Here is a 27,454-nt window from a genome sequence, read left to right as displayed (position 1 = left end):
CGCAGGAGAGCTACTGTGAAGTTTGGAAAGTATGAGATGAGGTACTGGTGGAAGTAAAGCTGTGAGGATGGGTCGTGAGTCATGCTTTGATAGCTCACTCGGTAGAGTACTTGTCCACAAAAGGTTAAGCCCCCAAGTTTGAGTCTCAGTTCACTACACAGTTTTGATCTGTCAGAAAGTTTCACCATCTGTACATTATACTTGGAATGCAAAATGAGGCCCACCAAATCTAATTTGATTGAACTGAGGTGGTAACAAATTCAGTCCAGTTATCGTCACCCTCGACCAAGAAATTATCATGATTATGATGCACACACTAAACAAAACACAAACAGACCAAACTTACATGGAGTTTTGTACCAAACTGTACAGTCAACGGAAACAAACTAGTGAACAATGCCACACAACATTATAAATAGTATGTTAAGTGTAACAACAAACATTAAACAGCAGATGGTCTGGGCGCAATGTAAAAAATACAATTAAGGTGCTATGCTACAATGAAGACAATGATATAAGGGAAGAATTGATCACCAATATGTTGAAGTGCCATGAACAAAATAAGGAAATTGTACTATACATGCTCTCATATGAGGTATACCAATTGACTGATACAGATGCAGTGGTAAGTATTACAAACATCAGCCACATACCCTGTCCAGAACTGTCGAATTCTGGGTACTATCGGAATTTGTTACCTCCTTTGTTATTTGTTGCGATGATGTTGAATGACGACTGCTCGTCTCTTCTCTTTTAATTATTTCTTACGCTCCAATGTGCGTTTTGGTGCATAGCTCGTCGTTTGCACGATATTCATGCTCATTCTCAGGAAAGCATTCGTTCCCTGTAATTCTCGATTGTATAACTCCACATCGAGAGGGTATGGCCTCCTCTCTCCCTGGATGGGCCAGTGTTCATATTTATTGTACCACTATTTGTTCTGATTATGCAGGTTTTTTTTTTGTCATTGTCCAAAGCCGACGGGTTGTATCCCCTGCTACACTAGACCCGTAACTTTTCCTGTTTCTTTTTCGCAAAAGAAAAAGGCTGGGAAATTAGTGTTTGCAATTCAGTTTACTTGGTTGTTAACCAAAGATACAGAACCCTCCCGTAGCAGAAGCAGGACACAGACAGCAGATCACTTTCGAAAAAAAAAATGCTAAAGGTCGCAAGTCGACTTGGTGACATTCTTACATTCGCAACTAGCGTGGCAAGTTCCTCCACGGAAGTTAATTGCTGCAAGGACTTGCCAATGTAAACTCAGCTTTAACCATGGAGGCAGAAATTCTACCTCCATTGCTTTAACTTTCTTCCATTTCTAGTAACTTTGACACACGCTTGGTTCGTAAACTTCGACCATAGAGTATCTATGGTCGAAGTTCGTAAACAAAACGGTGTGTGTGCTGTGAACGTTTTATGCGGTGTTGTGTGGACTTGTCACGTAGTGATATTGTTGTTATTGCTAAATGTAGCTTTATTACATTAATTGTGACAGTCAGAATAAAATCATCAAGATGGAAGTGAAAAGGAAAGCTGAAGACATGGCATTGGTGCCAGATTCAAAACGATCTAAAAGTGAACTAGTGTCGAGTAAAGGTACCAGCATGGTACCAAGTGACATTCCGAGAACATCGAGTTTGTTTGCGCCTATTATGTTGCTGGAGGGACATCAGGGAGAAATTTTCTCGGTAGAGTTTCACCCGGAGGGCCAATATCTGGCTTCTGCTGGCTTTGATCGGCAGATCTTTTTATGGAAAGTTTATGGAGAATGTGAGAATATTTCTCTTATGGCTGGACATACAGGAGCAATAATGGAGGTCCACTTTTCTACAGATGGAAATACACTTTATACTGCAAGTACAGATTGCACAGTGGGAGTTTGGGACATTGAAAGTGGCGTTCGCACAAAGAAACTCAAAGGTCATTCTACGTTTGTAAATTCGTGCCATTCTGCAAGGCGTGGACCTGCTTTGGTTTGTAGCGGTTCCGACGATTGCACTGTAAAAGTATGGGATCCCCGAAAACGTGGTCAGTGTACAACACTCACAAACCAATATCAGATAACAGCAGTTACATTCAGTGATACAGCAGAACAAGTTCTGTGCACCGGGCTAGACAATGATATCAAAGTCTGGGATTTGAGGAAGAACTCAGTGCTGTATAAACTCAAAGGGCACACAGATACTGTCACCGGTCTGTCACTCTCACCTGACGGCTCCTATGTTTTATCGAATTCAATGGATAATACAGTTCGCATATGGGATGTGCGTCCTTTTGCTCCCCAAGAACGTTGCGTGAAAATTTTATCGGGGCACCAACATAATTTTGAAAAGAATCTTCTGCGCTGTGCTTGGTCTCCAGATGGATCAAAAGTGTCTGCCGGCTCAGCTGATCGTTATGTTTATATATGGGATACAACATCGAGAAGAATTTTGTATAAACTTCCAGGACATAATGGCAGTGTAAATGACGTAGATTTTCATCCCAAAGAACCGATAATTCTTTCTGGCGCAAGTGATAAAATGATATATCTGGGAGAAATCGAATGAATGGTATTACTTATTATCTGCTAGGCATTTTTCTTTTTAATACTAGAAAAGCTCTGTTATTGTCCAACTGTTTCAATATAATTTTCCTCGTATGAAGTACAAGTTCACCAACGGTGCACTCAAGCTGGCCCAGATAGTTTATTACTATTGTAAATATTATTAGAACTCAAGATTGAAGATTAATTGGTGGACTAGTGTTTAGTTGTGTAATGAAGTGCTCTACAATATGCGCTGAGCAATCCACTGACTTTCATGGACGGTGCAAAGGTCTGTGTGTGTGACAAGTGTGAATCTGTCTAATATTGATGTGAAACAGAGTAATAAAAATGTTTCATTAGCTAGCCTCAGATTTTAATATATTTGCCTTGCTATCCATCCTTGTGAATCCCTAAGGATAACATAGAACAATAAATTGTTTACTCTTCTTTCAAATGCAAACATTTCTATCATAAAAATTCGTGTAAAGTGTTGGGGAGGGGGGAAGAGATTTTTCTATTACGACATAGGGCATATGGAGTTCTCTTCTGATTTGTATCATGAGTGAAGTGTGAAAATACTGATGCAGAGTAAAAGCTGTAATTAATATTTTTTAGGTTGGTTACATCATGTTAGAAAGATGTCACAGGCCAATACCTTGTTGGCTAGAGTGTGATAGTGGGGTAGACAGAAATCTTTGCTGTGTTGACACATTGATGTTTAACATAGCGTGAGGCCCAGGTTAAGCTGGAAAGTAATAATTTGGTTTACAGTTGGAGAAGCCAATGGTTGTGAAATAGTGTTTGTGGTAACAGATTGGTCTGTGGTGTATTCTGATGTCCGAACAACTTGTTATACCTCTACATTAAAAGTTTGATAATCTTTGCACAAATCTTGACATTTTATCAATATCTGAGGTGTTTATAACAATGTAGCATTTAGATAACTGGATCATTTGCAGGTAAATCCAGTATATCAACTAATAATCTTTGCAATGTCATTAATGTATAACAATCCTGACTATAATGATCATCACATGTCCCAGGGCGACACTTTGTGGGTTTACTTGATTCCACCCATACCAGATGTGATGTAGTCAGTGTGATGATATTTGTGTGCAGAGAGAGAACAGAAGACTGATAATATATGTTTTGCATCTGTATTATTTTTTGAAACATAGGTTTTTGCGAAAGACTGATCTGTAATGCAGCCTAAGGTCAAGATAGATGATGACAAAGTGATAGTGAATTGTCAAAGCCAACAAAAGTTGTGTCATGGATGTAACTATAATTTTGCCATGGACTGTATTGTATACATTGTTGATTTTCGTTAGTGGTTTTGGTCTGCAGATGTGATGGCATTGTGGGTCTGGGCAGCTGGGTTGTTTCGGTAGCTTCAGTATTTCTCACAATGGCTGTAACTTTGCCATTTGTGGGTTACTGCTAATCCTGAATAAAATGTTGTGTTCCACCTGTCAAAAAATCCTCAGTCTAGTCATGAGCTTATTTGGGTATCCCGTGGTAAGTGTTGGAGTTGTTCTGAATGAAAAATCCTGTAAAAGGTTAAAAAGACTTAATCCACTTCCTGTTACCTTCATGTTTTACTCTTATGTTGTAATTCATGTGTGAAAAGCAAGTGTTAAGTTTCACATAACAGGTCGGTATTTTCTGAATCCATGATAATGATTGTTTGATTAGGTTAGATTAATAATTGTACCATAGATAATGAGTATGATACTTCATAACAATGTGAAACATATCAGTTTAACAAAAGATTTCTGTATATGACAACTTATTTCTTTCTAATAATTGTTAAATTGCTAATCTCTATGTAAAACTTCATCTCTTTCGTAGAAGGAGTTATCATTCAGAATTTCCTTTAATTTGTTTTTAAATGCTGGGTTGTAATTCTGTTTGATCCTTAATAGGCTACTGAATTCTGTTGGTTAGAGGGTTACTGATATAGTAGTATATTGGGTCAGTAAGTGGTCCAGATGGAGAGGAACAAAATTTGTTCATATATAGTGTGAGGAAGAACAGATATCAAGATGGCTCCTTGATTTTATCTAAATTTTTATCATTATTTGCTATGTACATAGGTGAAATTAAAACATGTCTTCATCTTCGCTGCTGTGAAACACATCTCTTGTGCTAAACAAGTTTTCATAGCCCTAAGGTAAGCATCTTAGCCCATGTTTACTAAAAAAAATTTCTTGTATTGATCCATACTGCTACCTCCTAAAAAATATGGAAAGCAAAGACATCGCAGTAGAAGAGATTTGTTTAATAGCATTGAAGATGAACAAGTGCTGATAGCTCTTAGGGTGTGCCTTTTAGAGCCCACGTTTACTGGAGTTTTTTGCTTGGAATTATGGTTTCTGTCATATTCCTGAAGAAGCAGATAGATGGAAACAGTACATTGAAGGCTTCTGTGAGGGGAAAGAATTGGCTGATGACATGATGAAGAAGAAACAGGAGTTGATAAGGAAGGGATGGGGAAAACACTATTAGAATCAGAATCTAAAACAACTCTGGAAGTTTTACTACCAAATAAAGCAGAAGGGAAACCTAACATTCCATCGGAACTTCTAAAACTGCTGGGGGAAGTGGCATCTAAATAAATGACTATTCACATTGTTGTGCAGTGTGTGTGAGACTGGCATTACACCATGAGACTTTCAATGTGGCTTTAGGGAAGACAAAGGCATCAGAGAGGCAGTTTTGACACTGTACTTTATAATAGAAGCATGATTGTCGAAAACTCAGGACACATTCACAGGATTTGTTGACCTACCAAAAGTGTTCAGCAGTGTAAAATAGTGCAAGACATTTGAAATTCTGAGAAAAATAGTGGTAAACTCTAGGGAAAGCTAAGTAATATACAATATGTATAAGAACCAAGGCAGAACAAGGAAAGACCAACAATGAAGAGCTCTGGTTGAAAAGGGTATAAGACAAATGAAGTTCTTCATCTGTACTGTTCAATCTATACGTCGAAGAAGCAATGACTGAAATAAAAGAAATGTTCAGGAGTGGTATTAAAATTCAAAGTGAAAGGATATCAATGTTAAGAATCACCGTTGACATTGCTATCCTCAGTGAAAGTGAAGAAGACTTACAGGATGTGTTGAATGAAATGAACAGTCCAATGAATACAGAATATGGACTGAGTGTAAATCGAAGAAAGACAAAAGTAGTGAGAAGTAGCACAAATGAGAACTTTGAGAAAGTTAAGATCAGAATTGTGCATCATGAAGTAGACGAAGTTGGAAGCAAAATAACCCACGATGGACCAAGCAAGGATGACATAAAAAGATGACTAGCACAGGCAAAGACAGCGTTCCTGGCCAAGAAAAGTCTACTAATATCAAGCATAGACCTTTATTTGAGGAAGAAATCTGTGGGAATGTAAATTTGGAGCACAGCATTGTAAGGTGTTGAAGTATAGAATGTGGGAAAACCAGAAGAGAATCAGAGCATTTGAGATGTATTGCGACAGAAGAATACTGAAAATTAGGTTGACATCAGGGAAGAACCTCCATAGTACTAAAGGGAGCTGTAAAGGGTAAAAATTGTTTGGGAAGACAGAGATAAGAATACATACAACAAAAGAGTGAGAACGTACACAGCAAGTGCTACTCTGAGATGAAGAGGTTGGTACAGGAGAGGAATTTGTGGGTGGTTGCATCTAACCTGTCAGTAGTCGGATGACTAAAAAAAACCATGTTGCTATTTAAGCTCTCAGATTTATTTTCTGTAGTTTACCATCCGCCCTGAGAGGTAAAGGCCCAGATGGTCCCTCCTTTGATATTATGGCCAAACTTAATTCCTTATTTATGTTGACAACCAATTAACCCCAATGGCATGATGGATAAAGTATTATTATGTGTTGCATTTATGTCTAGTATATATGGCTTTAGGTAAGTTGTGCCCGACATAATTTCTTGCTTCAAGCTTATGTGGATGATTATCTTAGCCCTCTGGATGCAGCTATGAGTAAAACACAATGTTTTGCCCTTTCTTGTTGTTTTTCATAGTTAAGTGTAATGGAGTAGGTACTGGGTAATGTAAGCCCTGTTGGAGGGTAGGGGAGCAGATGTAAGCTTGTTAGAGTGGTCTTTCCACACTTTTCACCATGAGGGTGGGGTTTACCAGTGGAGAGCAGGAGCAAATTTAGTATTGGCCTTGTTAAAACCTTATACATTTATCAGACATGGTTATGGTACAGTGATGCTCCAGTTTCATGTGCAAGGGGCAGTATGGGTTTTGACCCACAGTCCTTGGTGGCAGTGTGCTGTCACAAACAGAGTCACAACTGTGAACAGCTCGATGTCACTTGGAGTGGAGCATTCTTGCTGGGGCAGACAGCATTTGACTGGTAAGTCAGTGCTCAGGATGAGCAAACTCTGGCCTACAACGTCTGGCTGTTGGTGTCTAGTGATGGTAGTTGCTAAGCGGATGGTGACTAGTATGGTCCCAGCATGATTGCACAGCAGCCAGACACAGTGGCCATGTGTGTGTGTGTGAGTTGTGTTTATTCTGTTTCTGAATGAGGACATTTTTGTTCAAAAGCTTAAATTTTTAGTAGTCTTTTCACTGTGCCTGTCTGCAATCCGACATCTCCTCTGCACGGTGAGTAGCTATCTGTCCTCATAATTCAGTTGTTGTTCCATCCCAGAGTTTCCATTGTTTGTATATGTGTATTATTATCATATGGCATTACACAACATACTCGTATAAACACGCAATGCGTTTACAGGCAAATGTTTATATGCAACAACTAGACTGCAACACTCTTTATCACTTCATTCAGTTTATTTCTGACCTCCTTTGAGCTGCAAGTCCTTCACAGTATGTTCGTCTGCACTACAGTTACAAGCAGCACCGTATTGCCATTGTCCCATTTAGATGCAGTTGAGTCTCTACCATCTGCAATGGGAGAGGTAAAACTCTGAAGTCCTTGTCTTGAATTAGGTGGGCGGTCTAGGATGATTGATTGTCCCAGAGTTCTTTCCATTTCATGGTGACATTGAATGTCTGTGACAAAAAAACGACCCAAAGTGGGTTGCCCGAGTTCAGGCATTTAGCTGTTTGGTTTTAGTACTATGTGGAAGTGAGTTCTTAGAATGTGCACCATGGCAGCTTTGATCTGGAGGGGAAACAATATTAGATAGAACAGGCAACTATTAAATGCTAATATATCAGACAGTAATGGTCCTTATGGTCCATTCAGACAAATAACTATCTTAGTTGTATGTGTGCTGTTTTCCGATGCAGGGGTACAATACTCAGAAGCTGAGTATGCAGGTGACATTGCGTCATTGCGTAGCATATCTGATTTTGCTTGCGAGTTGTATTCAGCTATTTTGTGGTGAAGGTTTACTGATAAGACGAGAGTCTTTGATAAGTTTGTGCTGTGCTGCTTAAATGACAGTGTGAAATCAAGTGCTACAACTAGGTGTTTAGGGAAATAGTTATGGGAAACTTAGAGCCCATTAAAACCAGATGTAACATCCTGTGACCCTCTGTATTATGGATGTGGAACTCTGTGTCTCCTGTTTTACTTAGATTTGGTTGGAGCCTTCTGCAAAACTACTCATTCAGTATGGTGACACCACTTGAGTGTGTACTCTCACAGTGCTTGATATCTTTGTTGTGGCATGTTAGTGGCAACTCATATTGGATTTTCTTGAAAGTTAGTAGCTCGTATATAACAACATGCAAGATAAACAGAAGAGGAACCAGGGCTGAATCTTGGGTCAGGCCATTATTCAGGGTTCTTCATTGAGAAAAACTGAAAGCCTTCACTCACAGATCATACTGCTGAGTAAACTTGTTGGCTATTGACATGGTATTACGTCAACAAAATTGCTGTACATGCTAACACTGATCAACCAAGCACTGAATTCTGATGACTTATACGTGAAACGACTGAAGATATTCTTTCAAAAATCCCACTCCCATATTCCTATATCAGAATAGGAATATTTACTTGTGGTATTCTTCTGAATTTTAACATTATTTTAGTGGTGGGGATATTTCCTTTACTTATATGTTCCTCAGATGGACAGCTGCTAGGCATCTTCTGGATGTATATATGAAAAATTGCACCAGTCTGACTGTTTTGTTTCTTTGTTCCAGGCCTTCCCAGACTAACTATTTTCTATTATTCCCATGGTTTTTTTGCCCTCTTGTGGTTCCCTCCTGCATACCTAACTTGTTTCCAGCACATTTTTATTGCCAATAATATGCAGGCACACTACTCTACCTCTAGAAACATAAACCTTAAATATAATTTTTTTGTCTGTGAGACCCAGTATAGCTCATTAAAACTCAAAATTACTATACAGTTTATGCATCTGAAACACTGATGTTGTGCAGTCCCCATTTGTAATTATAATTAGATGTACAGCTTTGGTAAAATTTGCCATCAGATCCTTTTCACCATTCATTACCGCATTTATTTGTCCCTTTATAAAGAAGTTATATGTCCTTTTGTAGTATATCAAATTCTGCTTCTTTTTTTTTTTAATTTCCATCTGTACTGTTCACCAGCAAATAGTCTTACTTGTCCAGAAGTATTCACACCATGACAGAAATAAACAGCGCAGATAATAAGATTAAAACTATCTGAGATATTGTCAAACACCAAACGGAACAGCCAGTCAATGTACAAGATACAGTAACAATTAAACTAAATGACAATGTTGTGACTGATAACGCACAAGTTGCGAGTCGTTTTAACAAACATGTTCTAAATAAAAATAGTATTAAATGGTTCAGTTGAAGAAGAAAGTGAATATTTTAAAAAATATGCATCTAGAAATAGCACCAGCATCCTTCACTGAAATTAATAGAATTCTGAAAATTCTGAAAAGTAAAACCTCAGGCAGTGTTGATGGAATTTCAGATAGAATTCTGAAAAGTTTTTCCTAACTCAACATGCAACGTCCTTAGTGATACATGTAAAATCAGTGGGGCAGGAAATTTTTCCAGACAGTTATTTTTTATTTTTTAAAGTTACAGTCTCCTGACTGGTTTGATGTTGCCTACCAAGAATTACTATACTGTGCCAACCTCTTTATCTCAGACTAGCACTTGCAACCTATGTCCTCAAGTATTTGCTTGATGTACTCCAATCTCTGTCTTCCTCTACAGTTTTTACCCTCTAGTACCATGGAAGTTATTCTGTGCTTCAATTTGCTTCTGTTCTGGTTTTCTCACAGTCCATGTTTTGCTATCATACAATGCCGTGCTCCAAATATACATTCTCAGAAATGTCTGCCACAAATTAAGAACTATGCTTATTACTAGTAGACTTCTCTTGGTCAAGAATGCCCTTTTTGCCAGTGGTACTCTGCTTTTTATGTCCTCCCTGTCTAAGTAGCAGAATTCTGTAACTTCACCTACTTTATGATCACCAATCCTGATGTTAAGTTCCACGATGTTCTCATTTCTTCTACTTCTCATTACTGTCATCTTCCTTCAACTTACTCTCAAGCTGTATTCTGTACTCATTAAATTGTTCATTCCATTTAGCAAATCCTGCAATTCTTTTTCATTTTCACTGAGGAACACGTCACCATCAGCGAAGCTTATCATTGATATCCTTTCACCCTGAAATTAAATTCCATTCATGAACCTTTCTTTTATCTCTGTCATAGGTTCTTCAATGTACTGGTTGAACAGTAGGGACGAAACACTACAGCCCTGTCTTAACCCTTCTTAATCTGAGCACTTCGTTCTTGGCCTTCCAATCTTATTGTTTCATCTCAGTTCTTGTCTATATTGTACATTACCAGTCTTTCCCTATAGCTTACCCCTATTCTCCTCAGAATTTCGAAAATCTTGCACCATTTGACATTTTCAAATGCTTTTTCCAGGTCAGCAAATCATATGAATCTGTCTTGATTTTTCTTTAGTCTTGTTTCCATTATCAACCACAATGTCAGAATTGCCTCTCTAGTGCTTTTACCTTTCCCAAAGTCAAACTGATCATCATCGAACAGATCCTCAATTTTCTTCTCCATTCTTGTGTAGTTATTCTTGTCAGCAGCTTGGATGCATGAGCTGTTTAGCTGACTGTACAATAATTCTGATGTTTGTTGGCCCTTGCAATCTTTGGAATTGTGAAATTTTCACTCTGCAGTGGAGTGTGCGCTGATGCGAAACTTCCTGGCAGGAGAGCTTCTGTGAGGTTTGGAAGGTAGGAGGCGAGGTACTGGTGGAATTAAAGCTGTGAGGATGGGGTGCGGGCCTGAGCTGTGCTTGGGTAGCTCAGACAGTAGAGCACTTTCCCATGAAAGGCAAAGATCCCAAGTTCGTGTGTGGATGATGTTTTTCCGAAAGTCAGATAGTATATCATCAGACTCATACATTCTACACACCAGTGTGAAAAGTCGTTTTGGTGGCACCTCCCCAAATGATTTTAGAAATTCTGATGGAAAGTTATCTAAAATTATAAAGAATGTAGCAACCAGTTGCGGAAACATGACTGGTTGCTACATTCTTTATAATTTTATGTTCCACAATCGCTGCACAGAAAGGGAACCTAATGAAGCCCAACATTCTAAAGAAATGTTATCTGTCCCCACTACCTTATTCAATATGAAGTCTTCCAAAGCTCTTCTAAATTCTGATTCTACTACTGGATCCCCTATCTCTTCTACATTGACACCTGTTTCTTATTCTATCCCATCATCACGCAAGTCTTCACCCTCATACAGCCTTCAATGTACTCTTTTCACGTATCTGCACTCTCCACAGTGGAATTCTCATTGCACTCTTAATGTTACCACCCCTGCTTTTTATTTCACCGAAGCTTGTTTTGACTTTCCTACATGCTCAGTTGGCTCCTCCGACAATCGATTCGTTTTTTATTTCTTCACATATTTCATGCAGCATTAGCTTCCCTGCACTTCCTGTTTATTTCATTTCTAAGTGACCTGAATCTACTGGAATATTTTTGTACTTCCATATTTGGTTGATCAACTGAAGTATTTCGTAGAGATGTCCATTCCTCTTCAACTGAACTGCCTGCTGAGCTATTCCTTATCACAATACCTGTAACATCAGAGAACTTAAAACATATCTCTTCATTCCTTAGTACTTCCGTATCCCACTTCTTCGTGCACTGATTCTTCCTTACTACCTCTTAAAACTGTTAAACCTCTTCACAAGAAAGGTGGCAAGGTAGAATTAGGCAATTATTGTCTACTTTCTTTACTGAACATGTTTTCCAAAATATTCAAAAAGTAAGGGGTATTCTCACACTTACATGGAAATAATTTAATTAGCACATCATATTTGAGTCCAGAAGGGTTGCTCGACTGAGGGTGCTATTTATACTTTCACTCATCAAATAATACAAGCCTTAAATAATAAAACAGCGCTAGTTGGTATTTTTGTGATCTTTCCAAGATGTTTGAGTGTATAGATCATGTTACTCTCTTAGAAAAACTCAAGTTTTGTGGAACTGACAACTTCATGCACAGATGGATTGAATCATACTTAGCAAATAGAACACAAAAGATTGTGCTGAATAATTCAGACCGTGTCAGAAGGGTAGAAAATCTTAGTTACTGGGGAGAAATCACGAGGGGAGTCCCACAGGGTTCAGTCTGAGTCCACTCTTATCATTTATATACAAGAATGGCCTTGCAATCAATATTCAACAAGCAGAATTGGTATGTTTTGCAGATGATATAGTTTTAAAATAAATACTGTTAGAGATAAAGCAGCAACAGAAGAGCTGGTAAATGATATTTTCTAAAGAATTATCTGGTAGTTCTCAGAAAATGGATTCTCCCTAAATTCTGAGAAAAAATCAGTTTTGCACAACAAAGAGAATCATACCAAAAATTGATGTAGCACGTGATCAGGAGTCAGTAAATAGGATAGAATGTTTCAGATTTTTGGGTGTACATACTGATGATTGCTAGCCTTGGGAACAAATGAATCAACCGCATGACATATTTTGCATATTTCCATTTAATAATGTCTTAATGGAACAATTTTCCCTTAAAACTTACCACTTAGAAAGAAAGTATTTATTTCGCAAAAGTGAGCAGTGAGAATAATATGTCATGTTCGCCCAAGGACATCATTCATTACCACTTCAAGGAGCTAGGCAGTTTAACTGCAGTATCACAGTACATATATTTGCTAATGAAATTCATCACAAATAATCCATCACAAAGAACAGTAATGTGCATACCTGCAATACCCAAGGGCAAAATGACCTTTATTACCCTGTTAGTGGCTAAGAAAGGATCTCAATATGCAGTAACAAAAATTTTTGATCGTTTACACAGTAACATAAAATGTCTGTCAGATAGCAAAGCAAATTTTAAATCTAACTCAAAATCATTTTTTTCCTGGACGACTTCTATTCCATTGACATATTTCTACCTGAAAACTGGCAGCCAATTTTTATTTTCTTAATTTACTTATTTATATATATTTTAAAAACCTTTTGAAGTGTGTGCATGAGTAGAACTAAAAAACAGTGCTTCATTAATGTTAAAGCTTAATCCATAAACTGACTCGTTCCACATCATTTCAATAAAAGAATCATTCAAATGATCTATGGAATATGTAACTAACTAACTTGCAAAACTGATCGTCTGTATTACCGACATATGTCAGACACAGTAATTGCCCTAATTTATTATTCTGTGGTGTCCTCATATATGAGGGTGAGTCCAATGAAAACATTAAATATTTTTTTAAATATTATTTATTGTGCAGAAGTGGTACAAAGCTGTATCACTTTTCAACATAATCTCCCCCATGCTCAATGCAAGTCCTCCGGCACTTACAAAGCGCCTAAATTCATTTAGAAAAAAATTCTTTTGGTAGTCCGCGCAACCACTCATGCACCGCGTGGCGTACCTCTTCATCAGAACAGAACCTCTTTCCTCCCACTGCATCTTTGAGTGATCCAGACACATGGAAATCACTTGGGGCAAGATCTGGTGAGTGTGGTGGATGAGGAAGACACTCAAAATGCAGATCTGTTATTGTTACAACTGTTGTATGGGCAGTGTGGGACCTTGCATTGTCATGTTGCAAAAGGACACCTGCTGACAGCACTCCACGACGCTTTGATTTGATTGCAGGCCGCAGATGATTTTTTTGGAGATCTGTGTATGATGCACTGGTGACAGTGGCCCCTCTAGGCATGTAATGCTCCAAAATGATGCCTTTCTTGTCCCAAAAGAGTGTCAGCACAACCTTCCCTGCTGATGGTTCTGTTCGAAACTTCTTTTGCTTTGGTGATGAAGAATGGCGCCATTCCTTGCTCGCTCTCTTCGTTTCCGGTTGGGGAATGTGAAACCAAGTTTTGTCCCTAGTAACGATTCTTGCAAGGAAGCCATCACCTTTACGTACAAAGTGCTGAAGAAGTTCTTCACAAGCATCAACACGCCGTTCTCTCATTTCAGGAGTCAGCTGCCGTGGCACCCGTCTTGCAGACACTTTGTGAAACTGGAGCACATCATGCACAATGTGGTGTGCTGACCCATGACTAATCTGTAAACATGCTGCAATGTCATTCAGTGTCACTCGGCGGTTTTCCTTCACTATGGCTTCAACTGCTGCAATGTTCTGTGGAGTCACAACTCGTTGTACCTGACCTGGACGAGAAGCATCTTCCACTGAAGTCACACCATTTGCAAACCTCCTACTGCATTCGCAAGACTTGCTCTGTGACAAACATGCATCACTGTACTGAACCTTCATTCGTTGATGAATTTCAATAGGTTTCACATCTTTACTATGCAAAAACCGAATAACAGAACGCTGTTCTTCCCTGGTGCAAGTGGGGCGGCTATCTTTATACTGATACTGCGATTGTATGTGTGCATCTGCACTATGCTGCCACCTACAGGCCATTCTGCGTGCTGCTTGTAGCACGCTTACCAACTTACAGGATAACGGTGCGAAATTTCGATTTGTTATTACAAATTTAAGGTTTTCAATTCACCCACCCTCATATATACTCCCCATCCTCATCCACCATCTACTTTGATGTCCGCCTCATTAGCTGAATGGTCAGCGCATTGGCATGCCATGCACGGAGGTCCGGGTTCGACTCCTGGCTGGGGTGGGAGGTTTTCTCCCCTCAGGAACTGGGTGTTGTGCTGTCCTCATTGTCATTTCATCCCCATTGTCAATGCGCCAAGTCACCCAGTGTGGTGTTGAACTCAATAAGACTTGCACTTGGTGGCCGAACTTCCTGCTTGGGAACTCCCGGCCACTAACGCCATACACTCATTTCCATTTCCGTCTACTTTAATACTTTTGCCTGACACTTGAACAGGTGGTGTTATGTCACTGCTAATGATAGGAATTCTTTAACAATGTACGGCAAAAGTAAAATGTTCTTACCATTAAGATGACACCGTAAGTTGCAGACAGGCACAACTAAAAGACACTTATACATTAGCTTTTGGCCACAACCTTTGTCAGAAAAAAAACCACACACACACACACACACACACACACACACACACACACACACACACACACACACTTTTTGTTGTGCCTGTCTGCAACTCAAAGTGTCATCTGTACTTAGAGTACAAACAATTATTTTGTACTGCAGAAGCATGGTGGATTCCATTGTGCAGAATATTGTCAGATTTTTGTAGTTACTATGAGAATTTACATCATTCTACATTGTGGCCAGCCTTGTTATTGGATAATGGTACTTATGCGGTGGTCGCTACAAACAGTGGAGTAAAAAAGGAGTGACTATTATGTACTAAAGAGTAGGCCTATCAGCACCATCATGAGTCAACAAATCTGCTGGTAAAAATGAGAGCCACCTCAATGAGTTACGTTATGACTGACATATGCACTAGAAGACTGAAAAATATATGTTTCAATTGAAATAAAACCCAACGAAATTAAAGTACATCGTATTAGGCTGACATTATCTCACACAGATGGCAGTGTCACAAAGCCATTTCATGAATCATAAAGTAAGTGTGTGATGATCCAGACTGGTAAATCATTTTGTCTGTGAGTAGGCCTACCAACAAATAGGGTCCATAAGAGTTAACATGAGGGCTGAGGACTTTTTTCTGAAAGAATGATTGGTGACTGCAAATTTGGTTGTATGTTGACAAATTATTCCTATTACTTGCCGTTTATATTGTCCTAAATCTGTAGAACAAAGATTACTATTTAATTGCAGAAAATATTTTGCAGTAACACTTGATAATGGCTTTAAGGCCGTAATGGCACATGTGAAATAAATAATTTCTACAGTCAACAGCAAAAGACGATGTCCTTCAAAAAAATTATATAATAAACATATTTTGTAATTATAAATGCAATCGCCATGAAAGGGAATGCATTTGGATAACCCTCGCTCATTGAAACTGTTATTACGAGAAAATGAAGAAACCACGGAACAAGAATTGAAGTCCATAATTCCCCATATCATATTTCGTAAACCAGATGTTTCTTAGTGTATACAATTTAATCCTGGGCGTCCACGAGAAGTATAATCAGTAGAGAGCGTTATAGTGTCGTGAATCAGGTAATGTAACAATTTCCATAAATTAGAGTAAGTATTCTTCGGAGCGCTAACTTCACAAAGCTGTAAATATTTGTCGGAACAGTCTTTCTTCTCATTTCTCCAGAAATATAAAGGAGTTCAAACGTGCTAAAAGAACCAACTAATTGGAACTGAAACAAAAGTACTGCTTGTTTCCGTACAGTTTCAGCACGCTTGCCAAGCGACAAATACCGGGTGGCTGTGTTTTCTTTTTATATATTGCACTGAACCCTATACGCTATAAAATAAACTGCTTTGTACTTTGTGGCATAGACTTGAGAACTGAAAGTGACATGGAACATGACTCTCTCTCTCTCTCTCTCTTTCACACACACACACACACACACACACACACACTTACGCACGCGAGACTTGTTTAATAACATGGACAAATAACTGTAAATTTACTGAATGTAAACAATAGATGGCAGGTAATTCGCATCCTGTGCTGCGACCTGCTGTGGGAAGCGACAGTATAAGGATGAGCTTTTGGGTGTGACTGGGAGTCGAACTAAGCACCTTGTACATAATGTCAGATGCAAGCAGAAACATGATGCGTTGTTCTACCTTCGCAAGAGTTTATCACAAAGAGACTTTTATATTTTTCCGCTGGAGTAGAACGAAATGGCGCTTAAAATCATAATCGAAAAATTAGCACTGGTTGTTACGAGGTACGTAAAACATGTAAGAATTCGTTTGGGAGTCAAATGGGTAGGTTTACTCATTCGCGGAATGTTTGTTTCTTTTTGTTCCATACAGCCGCGCCGGCCGGGACAAGCTAGAGATTGTTATTTCGGTTTTAAATCACGCTCTCTCCCAAATCTACGCGAACGGAATGCTATTGAAGTATTGAGCGTCGTTCTGGTACGACGCCTTAACCAACGTCATTTGTTCATCAGTGTTTTTACGGCGTCGTCGTTAGAGGTCATAAGTAAAAAGATCGTTAATAATCAAGAAAACTCTTCATGCACTCGGCTTTTTGTGAAATGGACGACGGTTGAAAAAAGTGTTAGAAAATGGGTACAGTACCAAATTTAGACAAATTATGTCGAATATGTACAAATGAAAACACGGAAGGTGTGCCGATATTCGGCGAAGATGGTAAAAAATTGTACTTAGACGAAAAAATCAAGAAGTATTTAACCATTACGGTGAGTGTTGGATCGGTTCGCTACTGCTGTTCTCCTATTGTTTTTAATTCATCTTAGAAAAAGGATTATTAGATTCACATAACCACAACATCGCAGGTTTTACGATTTTTATCTGCTTTATAGAAATTAAAATACCAGTGAACATGTCTGTTTTATTTGCAACATTGCAGGTGACGTCTGAAGACGATTTACCGAAAATGGTTTGTGGAAATTGCTGCAGGAAGCTTGATAGCATTCATCGTTTTGTATCGATGGCAATTAAAATGCAAGACAAATTGAAAGCACTTGTCGAAGCACGGGGCAAAGAAGAAACGAAAAAGGAACACAGTATTCTGCATTCAATTTTGAGTAAAGTAAGATATTTGCCCAAAAACGGTGGTTTTTCATTTGTGTATTTTGACAGCGTCTGATTGTTTACTATCTTCAGTGACACATGTTATTACATTAATTTAATTTTTTACACTTCTTGGTTTTGTTTACTTAATGAAAAAGTTTTCTTCGAGTCATTCATGAGTAAGACAGTCACACGAATTTTGGAAAGGCAGCAATACTTTTCTTAAAAAAGAGAAAACTTAATAATTTCAGAAATAAACAGATAAGCGGATATTGAGTAATTAGGGAATGACAATGAGGAGTATAACTTTTGCAATAATTTAAAATAATAACGATTTTAAATTATTATGCAGTGGGATGGAGAGACTGTGTGGTCAATACAGCATAAAGTAATTTGGGTCACATACTCAGAATTTTTATGAAGGGGCACTGTATTTATCTGCCCTTTAAATAAGTACACACAGGAGGCCTATACTTTGATATTGGACACCTTTAGTCCAAGGCCACAATGTTTTTACTTACCATTGAACTTTATATATTATGAATTAACACATTTATATCAAGTATATTAGGTGTATTGCATATCATCTGTGAGTTGGACAGCTAAAATACTTGTGTGTACCATTACAACATCCAAATTTTCAGTTACTGGAATGGTACTGTAATTATGCCCTTATGTTTCTCTTAAACATTTTTACACCTATGGCATATTTGATAGTGCCTGGAGTTTGTTGCATTGTTTTAGCCACATGTGAAAATCTACTTTTGACATGTTGATCTTTGTAGGTATGATATGAAGAGTAATTTGCTATCTTGTACAGAACTATGAATGTAGAAATTCTTATTCTTATAGTTGTCTAAAGTAGCAATGCAAATGGAACTGAATCACCAGAAAATAACTCTTGCAGAAATACCGACATTTCCAAAGTTTTGCCACCAAATTCTATGATTACTTCATCACAGCAGCTGCAAGCACTGCATCCAGAAAATAAACATTCAAATACAGATACACTGGATTTACTTATGTGCATAATAGGTATACCACATCATTTCATCTTAACAACAGATAGGATCAAAGCACTCTTGCCATTCATTGTGGAGTCAAATTGAATCATAATTCACAACCTACACATCACCTTCAAACAGCTGAAAAAATTATCAGCAAAAATTGAAACATAGAATTAACCTGATTCAAAGCTGGCCAATGCATAGTGGGGTGCTTCCACCACAGAACTTTTAAGAATTAGCGCAATAGCCCTGGCACACTCAACCGCTGAACACATGCTCCTATCTGGATCAATAGCTGCCATACCAACTGTGTCAACACACAGTTAAATCATCCGCAACTGGAACTATTAGAAGGACTCTGCTGCAGTGGCTACCATTGTTGAGTAATATCACTCCTCTCCAAACTATATGACTGACAGCCCTCAAATCACAGTTGGAAAAATGTAATGCCAAACTATCTCTTCCCATTCATGTTGATGCAGATTCCCTAAATGGCAGCAGCTGAGACTAAAGTCAAGACATCCACATGGAGCAGCCACCATTAAACTCGACTACATCAGTGGTCACTGGTCATCTCTTTGGAAAGACCAGAATCTCATGAACTCTCAACTCATGACAGGTCCAGTCTTGACGGTACCAGGATTTTGTCTTCCCAGAAGATAATGTGGCAACATCAATAGGATATGCACAAACCATGGTATTTGAAACAAGAGCCCCTGATACAACCACCATGGAGCCATGACCCACTTGGCCCTGGTTTGCCCTTATACTTCCTTCAGGCATGCCTTCGAATGGCTGGCCCACTGTGACCTGCATTTCTGATAACAGATGTCTGTTCCTTTAGTTCAAGTTTTGAATAGTTATTGTAATATCTCTCTCTCTCTCTCTCTCTCTCTCTCTCTCTCTCTCTCTCTCTCTCTCTCTCTCTCTCTCTCGCTCTGCCATTTTGTTGTATGATAATTGACACTACAGGTGGTGCTCAGTGTGCACTTAGCTGCTCTTGAATTTGGTCTCGTGCACTTGCTCCTGTAATATGTGGACATTGTTGATGGATGTGTAAAATGCCAGTACCTCTAAATGTGCCCAAAGACAGAAATCCAAGGTATTAATGGCAGATGAAAAGAGGGCCATGATGTTGGACCTTCTTAACCAACCCATCGCTCATTAAATGTTTGTTAGGTACTTTCATGTGAGGCATTGTGCCTCATGCATAAACCTACTGAAGTAACTTTCACCTTTAGTGTGTGTAATTTTTCACCCAGAAATTAGCTATAAACAGAACTTGCTAATTTGTCTAGTAAAGTGAACATTATGAGTTATTTAAAGTCAGCATCGAAGGACAACCTTGGCAAGAAGTCTACAACACAGAAAACTTGAAGGACCAATATAATACATTTCTTCAAGTCTTCAGCACTTTCTTTCATAGCTCCTTCACATTGAAAATTGTCGACAGATATGCATTACCAATAAGCAACCAATATGGGTAATTAATGGCATAAGAATTTCATGTTGGAGGAAACAGAAGATGTATTGTAACAATGTGGACAGTGAGATCCCATTTACAGAACTTTTCTGCAGGCAATGCAGCAGAATGCTGAGTAATGTTTCAGACAGGCTACTACAATACATCACACAAAGGGAATACAGAGGTCTCAGGACAAAATTATAAGTATATGTTCAATTGTGAAAGAAGTATCAGGTCAAAATGTGGGTGCTCAATTTATTACAGCTCTCTTGTGTGACACTGACATTGCTAGTGATCCACAATAGTTGTGGCAAGTTAAATCAAGATTTTATTGATACAGGTAAATATACAGAACCCCTGGACACTAGTGCCTTAGGACAACTATATCACAAGCAGCTACAGCATACAAGCAAAGGTGAAATTGAATCAATAATTAAATTGCTAAAGAACAGACTTCTGCTGATATGATGAAGTTTTATATGGTATTATGATCTTCTTCTTCTTACGGCATTACAACCCTGTGTGGGTTTTAGCCTCATCATAAAGTTTCCTCCATTTTGCCCACTTCAGCACGATTCTCTACCATCCTTGGACTCTGAGAGATTTCATATTTTCTTCCACATCATCGATCCACCGTTTTTGTGGCCTTCCTCTCTGTCTTCTTCCGGTTGGCCTCCATTCAAAAATCTTTTTAGTTGTTCTTCTGGTATTCATCCTGCCCAAGCCAGGCTATTCTTCTACTTATTATAATTCTTATGATGTTAGCTCCTTGTATAAGGCGGTCCAGCTCAGTATTCGTTCTAGATCTCCAGAAGCCATTATTATCCTGAACTGCCCCATAGATCTTACACAGCACTCTACGTTCAAATATCCTGAGCTGTTGCTCATCAACACTCGTTAGCATCCATGTTTCACATACGTAGGTTACAACTGGCCTGAAAAAGCAGCTGCATTTAACAAACAACTTGGCGGTAATAACTTGTTTGCAGTGAGCGAAGGTTGGCTATCAAACTGGAAAAATCAACATGACATTCGGCAGCTGACACTCACCAGGGAAAGTTGCTCAGCTAACAATAAGGATGCTGATGAGTTTGTAAGCAAGATACGGAAGATAATAGAGGAAGAAGATTTAACTGCTGATGCCTTGTATAATGTTGATGAAACAGGACTCTTTTACAAGATGCTTGCTTCAAAAACATTAGCTGCCAAGAACAAGAAGGAAGCTCATGGTTACAAGCAACAGAAACAGCACATAATATTAATTACATGTTGTAATGCAAATGGGAGTCATAAACTACCGCCTATAGTGATTGGAAAACCCCAACATCCACATTGTTTTCAACACACTGACGTAAGTACTGTCCCAGTGCAGTATTACACTCAGAAGAAAGTATGGATGGACAGACAAATATTCTCTCTTGTGGTTCAATGAAACGTCTGTACCAGCAGTGAGAAAAGAGTTAAAGAAGAAAAAGCTTCCACTGAAAGCTACCCTTATAATTGACAATGCTCCCAGTCATCTGTCAGATGTTTCTCTAAAGCCCGATGGTATACAAGCACTCTTTTTCCCACCCAATTGACAGCACTAATTAAGCCCATGAACCAGGGAATTTTGGAATCAATTAAACGTCATTATCGACATTAGCTTATCTTCTCCTTGCTGAACTAAAGTGAAAATGACTGTGTCGAGACTATGCTGAAGGCGTGGAAAGCAATTAACATATGTGATGTTGTTTTCCAAGCAGCAGAAGGCTGGGATAAAGTGTAGAGTGCTACCATAATGAAGAGCTGGAGAAAATTGTGGCCATCCATTGATGCTGTGTTGGATCCGGTAGTGAGTGACAGCGATGAGCCAGTCAGTTTGGAATTATCAATTTACTTTGTACACTGACATGTTCCACAACCGTCCACGAGAAGAAATTGATGGTGAAAATGTTACTGAGTGGCTGAATGAGGAAAACTGTGATACGGACCAAACTTTTAACAGACGAAGAAATAATCAAAAGTGTGCAAGAAAGTAATGATGAAAGTGGTGAAGAAGAGGACACAGGAGGAGAGCGCATGAGGATTTCTCACACTGCTGGTACTGAAGCTGCCGAGGTCTTCCTGGAGTACTCTATGCAACAACCAGATTCAAGCAGTACCAATGTAATGCTTGCGTGGTAAAGCATACCACCGTCACATATCATCATTGCGACAGTTAAAAATTAGGGACATGTTTCATTGTGAGTGATACGACTGTATAATTATGTACAGTATACACTCAAGGACTAAGTTTTCTTTGAAAATTAATGTATTTTTGGATTTAATAAAGTATATCCTCTATGTTTTAAAACTGTACCCTTTGGTTTAATAAAGTAATGTACACTATATCCCGTATGTTTTCAAAGTAAGTGAATAAAATAAATTTCAGACACTCAATAATCTAGCACTTCCGCTAATCAAGCACCTATGTGTGCCAGGAATGGCCAGATTAGTGAGAGTCTAGTGTATTTCAATTGACATGGAATTTGTGCTATTAATATTAGAGCCCAAACAGTCAAAGTTCTGCACACGTTCAAAGTTGAAACCATCTGCTGATAGTCTAACCAAGTTATTATTTTCCACCCTGGTGAAATTCGTGTACTTAGTCTTCGTTTCATTTATAGAAAGGCCTCTAGGTCCTGTGGCTTCTTTCAGCTCAAATATTGTCCTCTCTATTGATACCCTTCTTCTACTAATAGTTGCTACATCATCAGCATATGCACGTATCTGAGTCGACTTTGTGCCTATGTAACCAGATATCTGAAGCTTCCATATGGCTGCTTCAAGAGTCTGATGAAAAGCATTGTAGAGAGTGTGTAGCCTTGTTTGACTCCATTGCTAATGCTAAACCAATTGCTCAGTTCTCCATCTACTTGCACTGCAGCCTTGGAATCAGCCAACATTGCTTGAATAAGTGAGACATACTTCAATGGTAACATCAAATCATTTAGCATTTGTGTTATGTCGAGACTATCAAAGGCCTACTTGAAGTCTTCGTAGAGGTTATGAAGCTCAATGTTATGTCTTTTTGTGTATTTGCCTCCACACAAATATCTGGTCTGTTGTTAATCTATTAGGCCGAAATTCACACTGATACTCCCCCGAATCTCTTCTGCATATAGTGCTAACCTGTTGTAGATAATACTAGAGAAGATCTGATAGGTTACATTCAGCAGGGTAATTCCTCAGTGATTTGAACAACAGGTCTTATCTCCTTTCTTGTGTATTGATTGGATTACTTCTAAGGTCCATTCTTCTGGGATTCTTTCTTGATTCCATATCAACTTAATAAATTTGTGGATCCCCTTATGAAGATCAGTTCCCCCATTTTTTAGCAGTTCGGCAGTTATTTCATCAGTCCCTGGTGCTTTACAATTTGTTAGACAATGTACTACCTTCCGTACTTCCTCTAATGTTGGTTCCTCTATTTCTGGATCTACGATACAATAGAGTGACTGCTCATTCCTGGTAGGATTGTCCTCCAAAATTCCCTTGAAATATTCTCTCCATCCATCCAGAATATCAGCAAATTTCCCTCTTTGTACTAACAAGCTGTTATTTTTGGTCTATATCATTAAGTTCCTTCTTTAATTTTCTTATAGAATTTTCTGCTTTCATTCCTTTGGTAGTGCTTCTCCATCTCGTCTATCTTTCTCTTCATGGCTTCCCTCCTGCATACCCTTGCTGCCTCTATTCTTTTTTCGTTATATAATGCCTGATTTGATCCAGTATTCCGCTGCAAGCATTTCAGCCTTGCTTCCTTTTTCTGTTCCATTGACTGTCTATATTCATCATCATACGAGTCTTCATTCCTAAGTCTCCTTGCTTCCCCCAGTATTTCATGTGCTGTTGTCCTAATGCTATCTTTTTTTAGAGTTCCATTCTTTGTCTATATCATCTCCACTATCTTTTGTTTGTAACTTCTGTGTCAATCTGTTCTGGTACTCCTGAACAAGAGACCTATCTTTCAGTTGTTCTATATTCCATTTCTTTACTCTGGTACTACCACCTTTGGTAGCCATGGCAAGTTTGTTTCATTTTGGCTCCTACTAGGTAATGGTCAGAATCGGAATTAGCTCCTTATAAAGTGCGCACATTATCCGTGTCAGATGCCCACCTCTTTGATATCAATATATGGTCATGTCCCTTTGTAGATATTTTTCTTGGAAAACAGGTACTACTGCCTTAAACTTATTTGCGGAAGTAAACTGGGCAACTCTCATATCATTATTATTAGTTTTGTCATGCAGACTTTCCTTATCAAAGACATTTCTGAATGCCTCTTCCTTTCCCAGTTTTACATTATAGTCACCAAGAACTATTTTGAAATAATATCTGGGTATTCTGTCACACACCACCTGTAGTTGATTATAGAAGATATCCACAGTATCTTCATCTGATTCTTCCATTGTTGCATATACATTCACAAAGTTCACATTGTGGAATTTACCTTTCATACAAAGAGTACATATTCTTTCATTATATGGGGTGAAAGCAATAGCTGATCTACGCATATCCTTGGAGACTATAAACCCAACTCCATACTCCTCTTGTCTTTAGTCTTTCCCTGAATAGTACATGGAGAATTTCTGCTTATAAATCTCTCCTCTTCCCTTCCATCTGATTTCCTACAGTGCAACAACTCCCATTCAATACCTTAGCACCTCTTCTGCAACACTATTCATTGCTCCTGTTTGCAACAGCCTATGCACGTTCCATGTTCCAAATTTAAGCACCGATAAATCCATATTCTTGTTTCCTAACATAGTTTGTCTACATAGGGGCAGTCTGGCATACCTTGTTGAATTATTCACAGTAATAGATTTTTACAAGGTGAGGGCATCAACCTTGCACTCAACCCCCAACCTGCAGGCTTTCACTTTGGGGTTAGCTCCCCTAGAGGGGTTGACGACCTAGCCTATAGAGTCCTCCCTCCCCTATGGTGTGGGACACACTTCTTCTGGCTCCTCAGTCGAGACCACTCTGGCTTGGGTGACCCTGTCAATAGCTACGCTACTGCCGGTGCAGCTCTCGACCTCATCAGACCATACAAACCCACCTGCCCAGCACTGAAGGTGCCTACGATAAGGCGGTGTCCCCTGGGTGGGATAATATCATGATCATTGCACCCTATATTAGTTCTGTACTCAAGTCACTTGTGAAACATGCCTGTCAGGAGTGGCCAGTTTCCTAACAAGTTTGAAGTTCTCGTTAATGAAACTGCTTTATAAAAGGTGGAAGGCTGCAGACAATTATGGGCCAATTTCTTTGGAGTCAGTTTTTTTAATTATCTTAGAAAGCAATATACAAGAGAGTAGTGGCACACATCAGTATGAATAATTTGCTGTCAGACTCGTTGTGTGCCTTCAGGAAAGGAGTGTCAGTTGAAAATGCAACTTTTTCTTTTGTGTGTGAGGCACTAACAGGGTTAAATGATAGGTCAAATAGACACTTAGTTTCTCTTAGATTTGGTCTTGTGCACATGCTCCTGCAATGTAGGCACATTGTTAATGGCTGAGGACTACATGAATGCCTTGGGACGTTCCTGTAGCCAAAAATCCAAAGAATTAAAATCATGTGAACAGTGAGGCCATGCTGCTGGATCTCCTCGTCCAACCCATTGTTGTGTCCATTGTTTTCCATAATGTATGTCAATGATCTGTTACTGAACATGATTGATAACTTAAAAAAAATTTCTGTTTGCATAAGACACAGGTGTTATTGCAAACATTTGTAAAAGCAAAATTTTATTGTCTACAGGTAAACAGTCAGTGAAGTCCACTATTTTAGATTTTTAAACAGAAAACTTCCTTGGTTGCATCACATTTGAGTTCTTGAGCAGAAACTGAATGCTACTATCTATATTAGTAAAAAACTGACCTGGTTTGTGGTACCTGGCCCCATTTGCAGGTTGTGTATCGAACAGCTTCCAGAGCCAACAAAAATTTGCTTTTCAGTACTTCATATAACTATTGACAGAATTTAAAATGTTATCATAATCTACTTATTAAGAGGCAAAGAGTCATAATCTTACACGAAAGGTTTAATGCAGTAAGACAAGTATTACATTGAGAAACTGTGTATGCCTTGAGGCAGCATAGGTCACTACATGCTCCTTTCCCAGACATTATTCATCCTGTGTTTGAGAGGGGGAGCACTTAATGACTTTCAGCAAACTTCACACATAATTTCAAACCTTTACAAAACATTTTCTTGCTGACACCTGCTGTAAAATGATGAAAGAAAAAGCATTTATTGCTTACACATTTTTGCTGTTCAAATAGTATAAATTTAGCACTGTTTAAGAGGACTTAACGTATTACTTCTTTGCAACTAACTCTATATTCGCAACACATTTTTCATACAGTTTCGACTTACCACTGGACATATCTGCAAAATTATGTCATTGTATGACACATAGTTGAAGAGATGCAACATTATAAACATTTAGGTGAATGAAAAGCTAGCTTTTACTTAAAATGGATTGCAAATTGTGCAGGCTGTATTCATTTCATAATGAGAGCACTTAGTGACTTCCAAAAAACTTTAAAGATAATTTTAGACCTTTTCTAATCTTTTTCAAGCTTGTGTGCTTAATGTCAAATATTTAACACAGTAATTCATTTATGAAGTAATCAGAAGTTTAAGCTTTTTTATGTAAGGCAGTTTCATTCTTTAAAGAATCACTAATTTACTGGTCTTTTCTCTAAGAATAATCTCCAGTGTCCCTGAAACTGAAATGCAAAGGCTTGTTTACTCTCAGTCAATTATCTGATTTGGTGTTATATTTTGGGGCAACTCTGTACATTTGCCAAGAATGTTGTTAGCCCAGAAAAGGGCAATCAGAATGATCGGCAGTTCAGTTTGCGAACTTTGTTTAGGCCGTTATTCAGGGCTCTTGAAATTGTAACTCTGCCAGTTATTTTCCATCACGAGCTTTGTTTTGACAACATTGACAATACATATATAAAGGTGAGCACTATTCAGAAGATTTCATTTTCAGTAGGCTTCCACTAGAACTGAAGAAAATTGAGTGACAATCCCCAATTAGAGGAACACTAGTTTAAAGATTTTGTTGTGACACAGTTGTATTCTCTATAAAGAGTTTCTTGCAGTGGTTCAGAACATTTCTCTGTAATGTGTTATAGCCCGAGGATTTGCATGCACCCTAATGTAGTTATTTATTATCTCAGTCTTTGCAAACACTGCCTCATCTGTAAATAAAATGAAAGCTGTGAGCTGTGAATATTCAGCTCTCTGACTTAGAATCCATTGGGGGAACTATGATCGGTATGGTAGTCTTGTGGGCTGAGAGACACGTAGGAAATGGATCAAGTAACTGCTCATCCAGGAATTAACATGCAAGAGTGTGGTTTTTGCCA

General features: G+C 38.5%; 2 protein-coding genes across 3 annotated transcripts in view; both read left to right on the top strand.

Annotated features, from left to right (window-relative positions):
* Window positions 1-1,379: 1,379 nt before the first annotated feature.
* Window positions 1,380-2,890, top strand: LOC124622493 (U5 small nuclear ribonucleoprotein 40 kDa protein). Its single transcript, XM_047148209.1, has one exon. The coding sequence runs from the start codon at window positions 1,515-1,517 to the stop codon at window positions 2,547-2,549; it is 1,035 nt and encodes a 344-aa protein (XP_047004165.1). The 5' UTR covers window positions 1,380-1,514; the 3' UTR covers window positions 2,550-2,890.
* Window positions 2,891-16,874: 13,984 nt separating this feature from the next.
* LOC124622479 (zinc finger and SCAN domain-containing protein 2-like) overlaps window positions 16,875-27,454 on the top strand; it is a 115,795-nt gene continuing 105,215 nt past the window's right edge. The window contains exons 1-2 of one of the 2 annotated variants that reach the window (XM_047148198.1): window positions 16,875-17,242; window positions 17,413-17,595. In XM_047148198.1, coding sequence (XP_047004154.1) covers window positions 17,108-17,242; window positions 17,413-17,595 — 318 coding nt within the window. In that variant the 5' untranslated portion in view covers window positions 16,875-17,107. The remainder of the gene's footprint in view (window positions 17,243-17,412; window positions 17,596-27,454) is intronic. The other variant, XM_047148190.1, reaches the window with a different exon arrangement.

This window comes from Schistocerca americana, chromosome 1 (genome assembly GCF_021461395.2).
Source record: "Schistocerca americana isolate TAMUIC-IGC-003095 chromosome 1, iqSchAmer2.1, whole genome shotgun sequence".
In the NCBI taxonomy this organism is placed as follows: domain Eukaryota; kingdom Metazoa; phylum Arthropoda; class Insecta; order Orthoptera; family Acrididae; genus Schistocerca; species Schistocerca americana.
The sequence above is the reverse complement of the archived record's forward strand: the minus strand, read 5'-3'. Positions and strand labels throughout refer to the sequence as shown.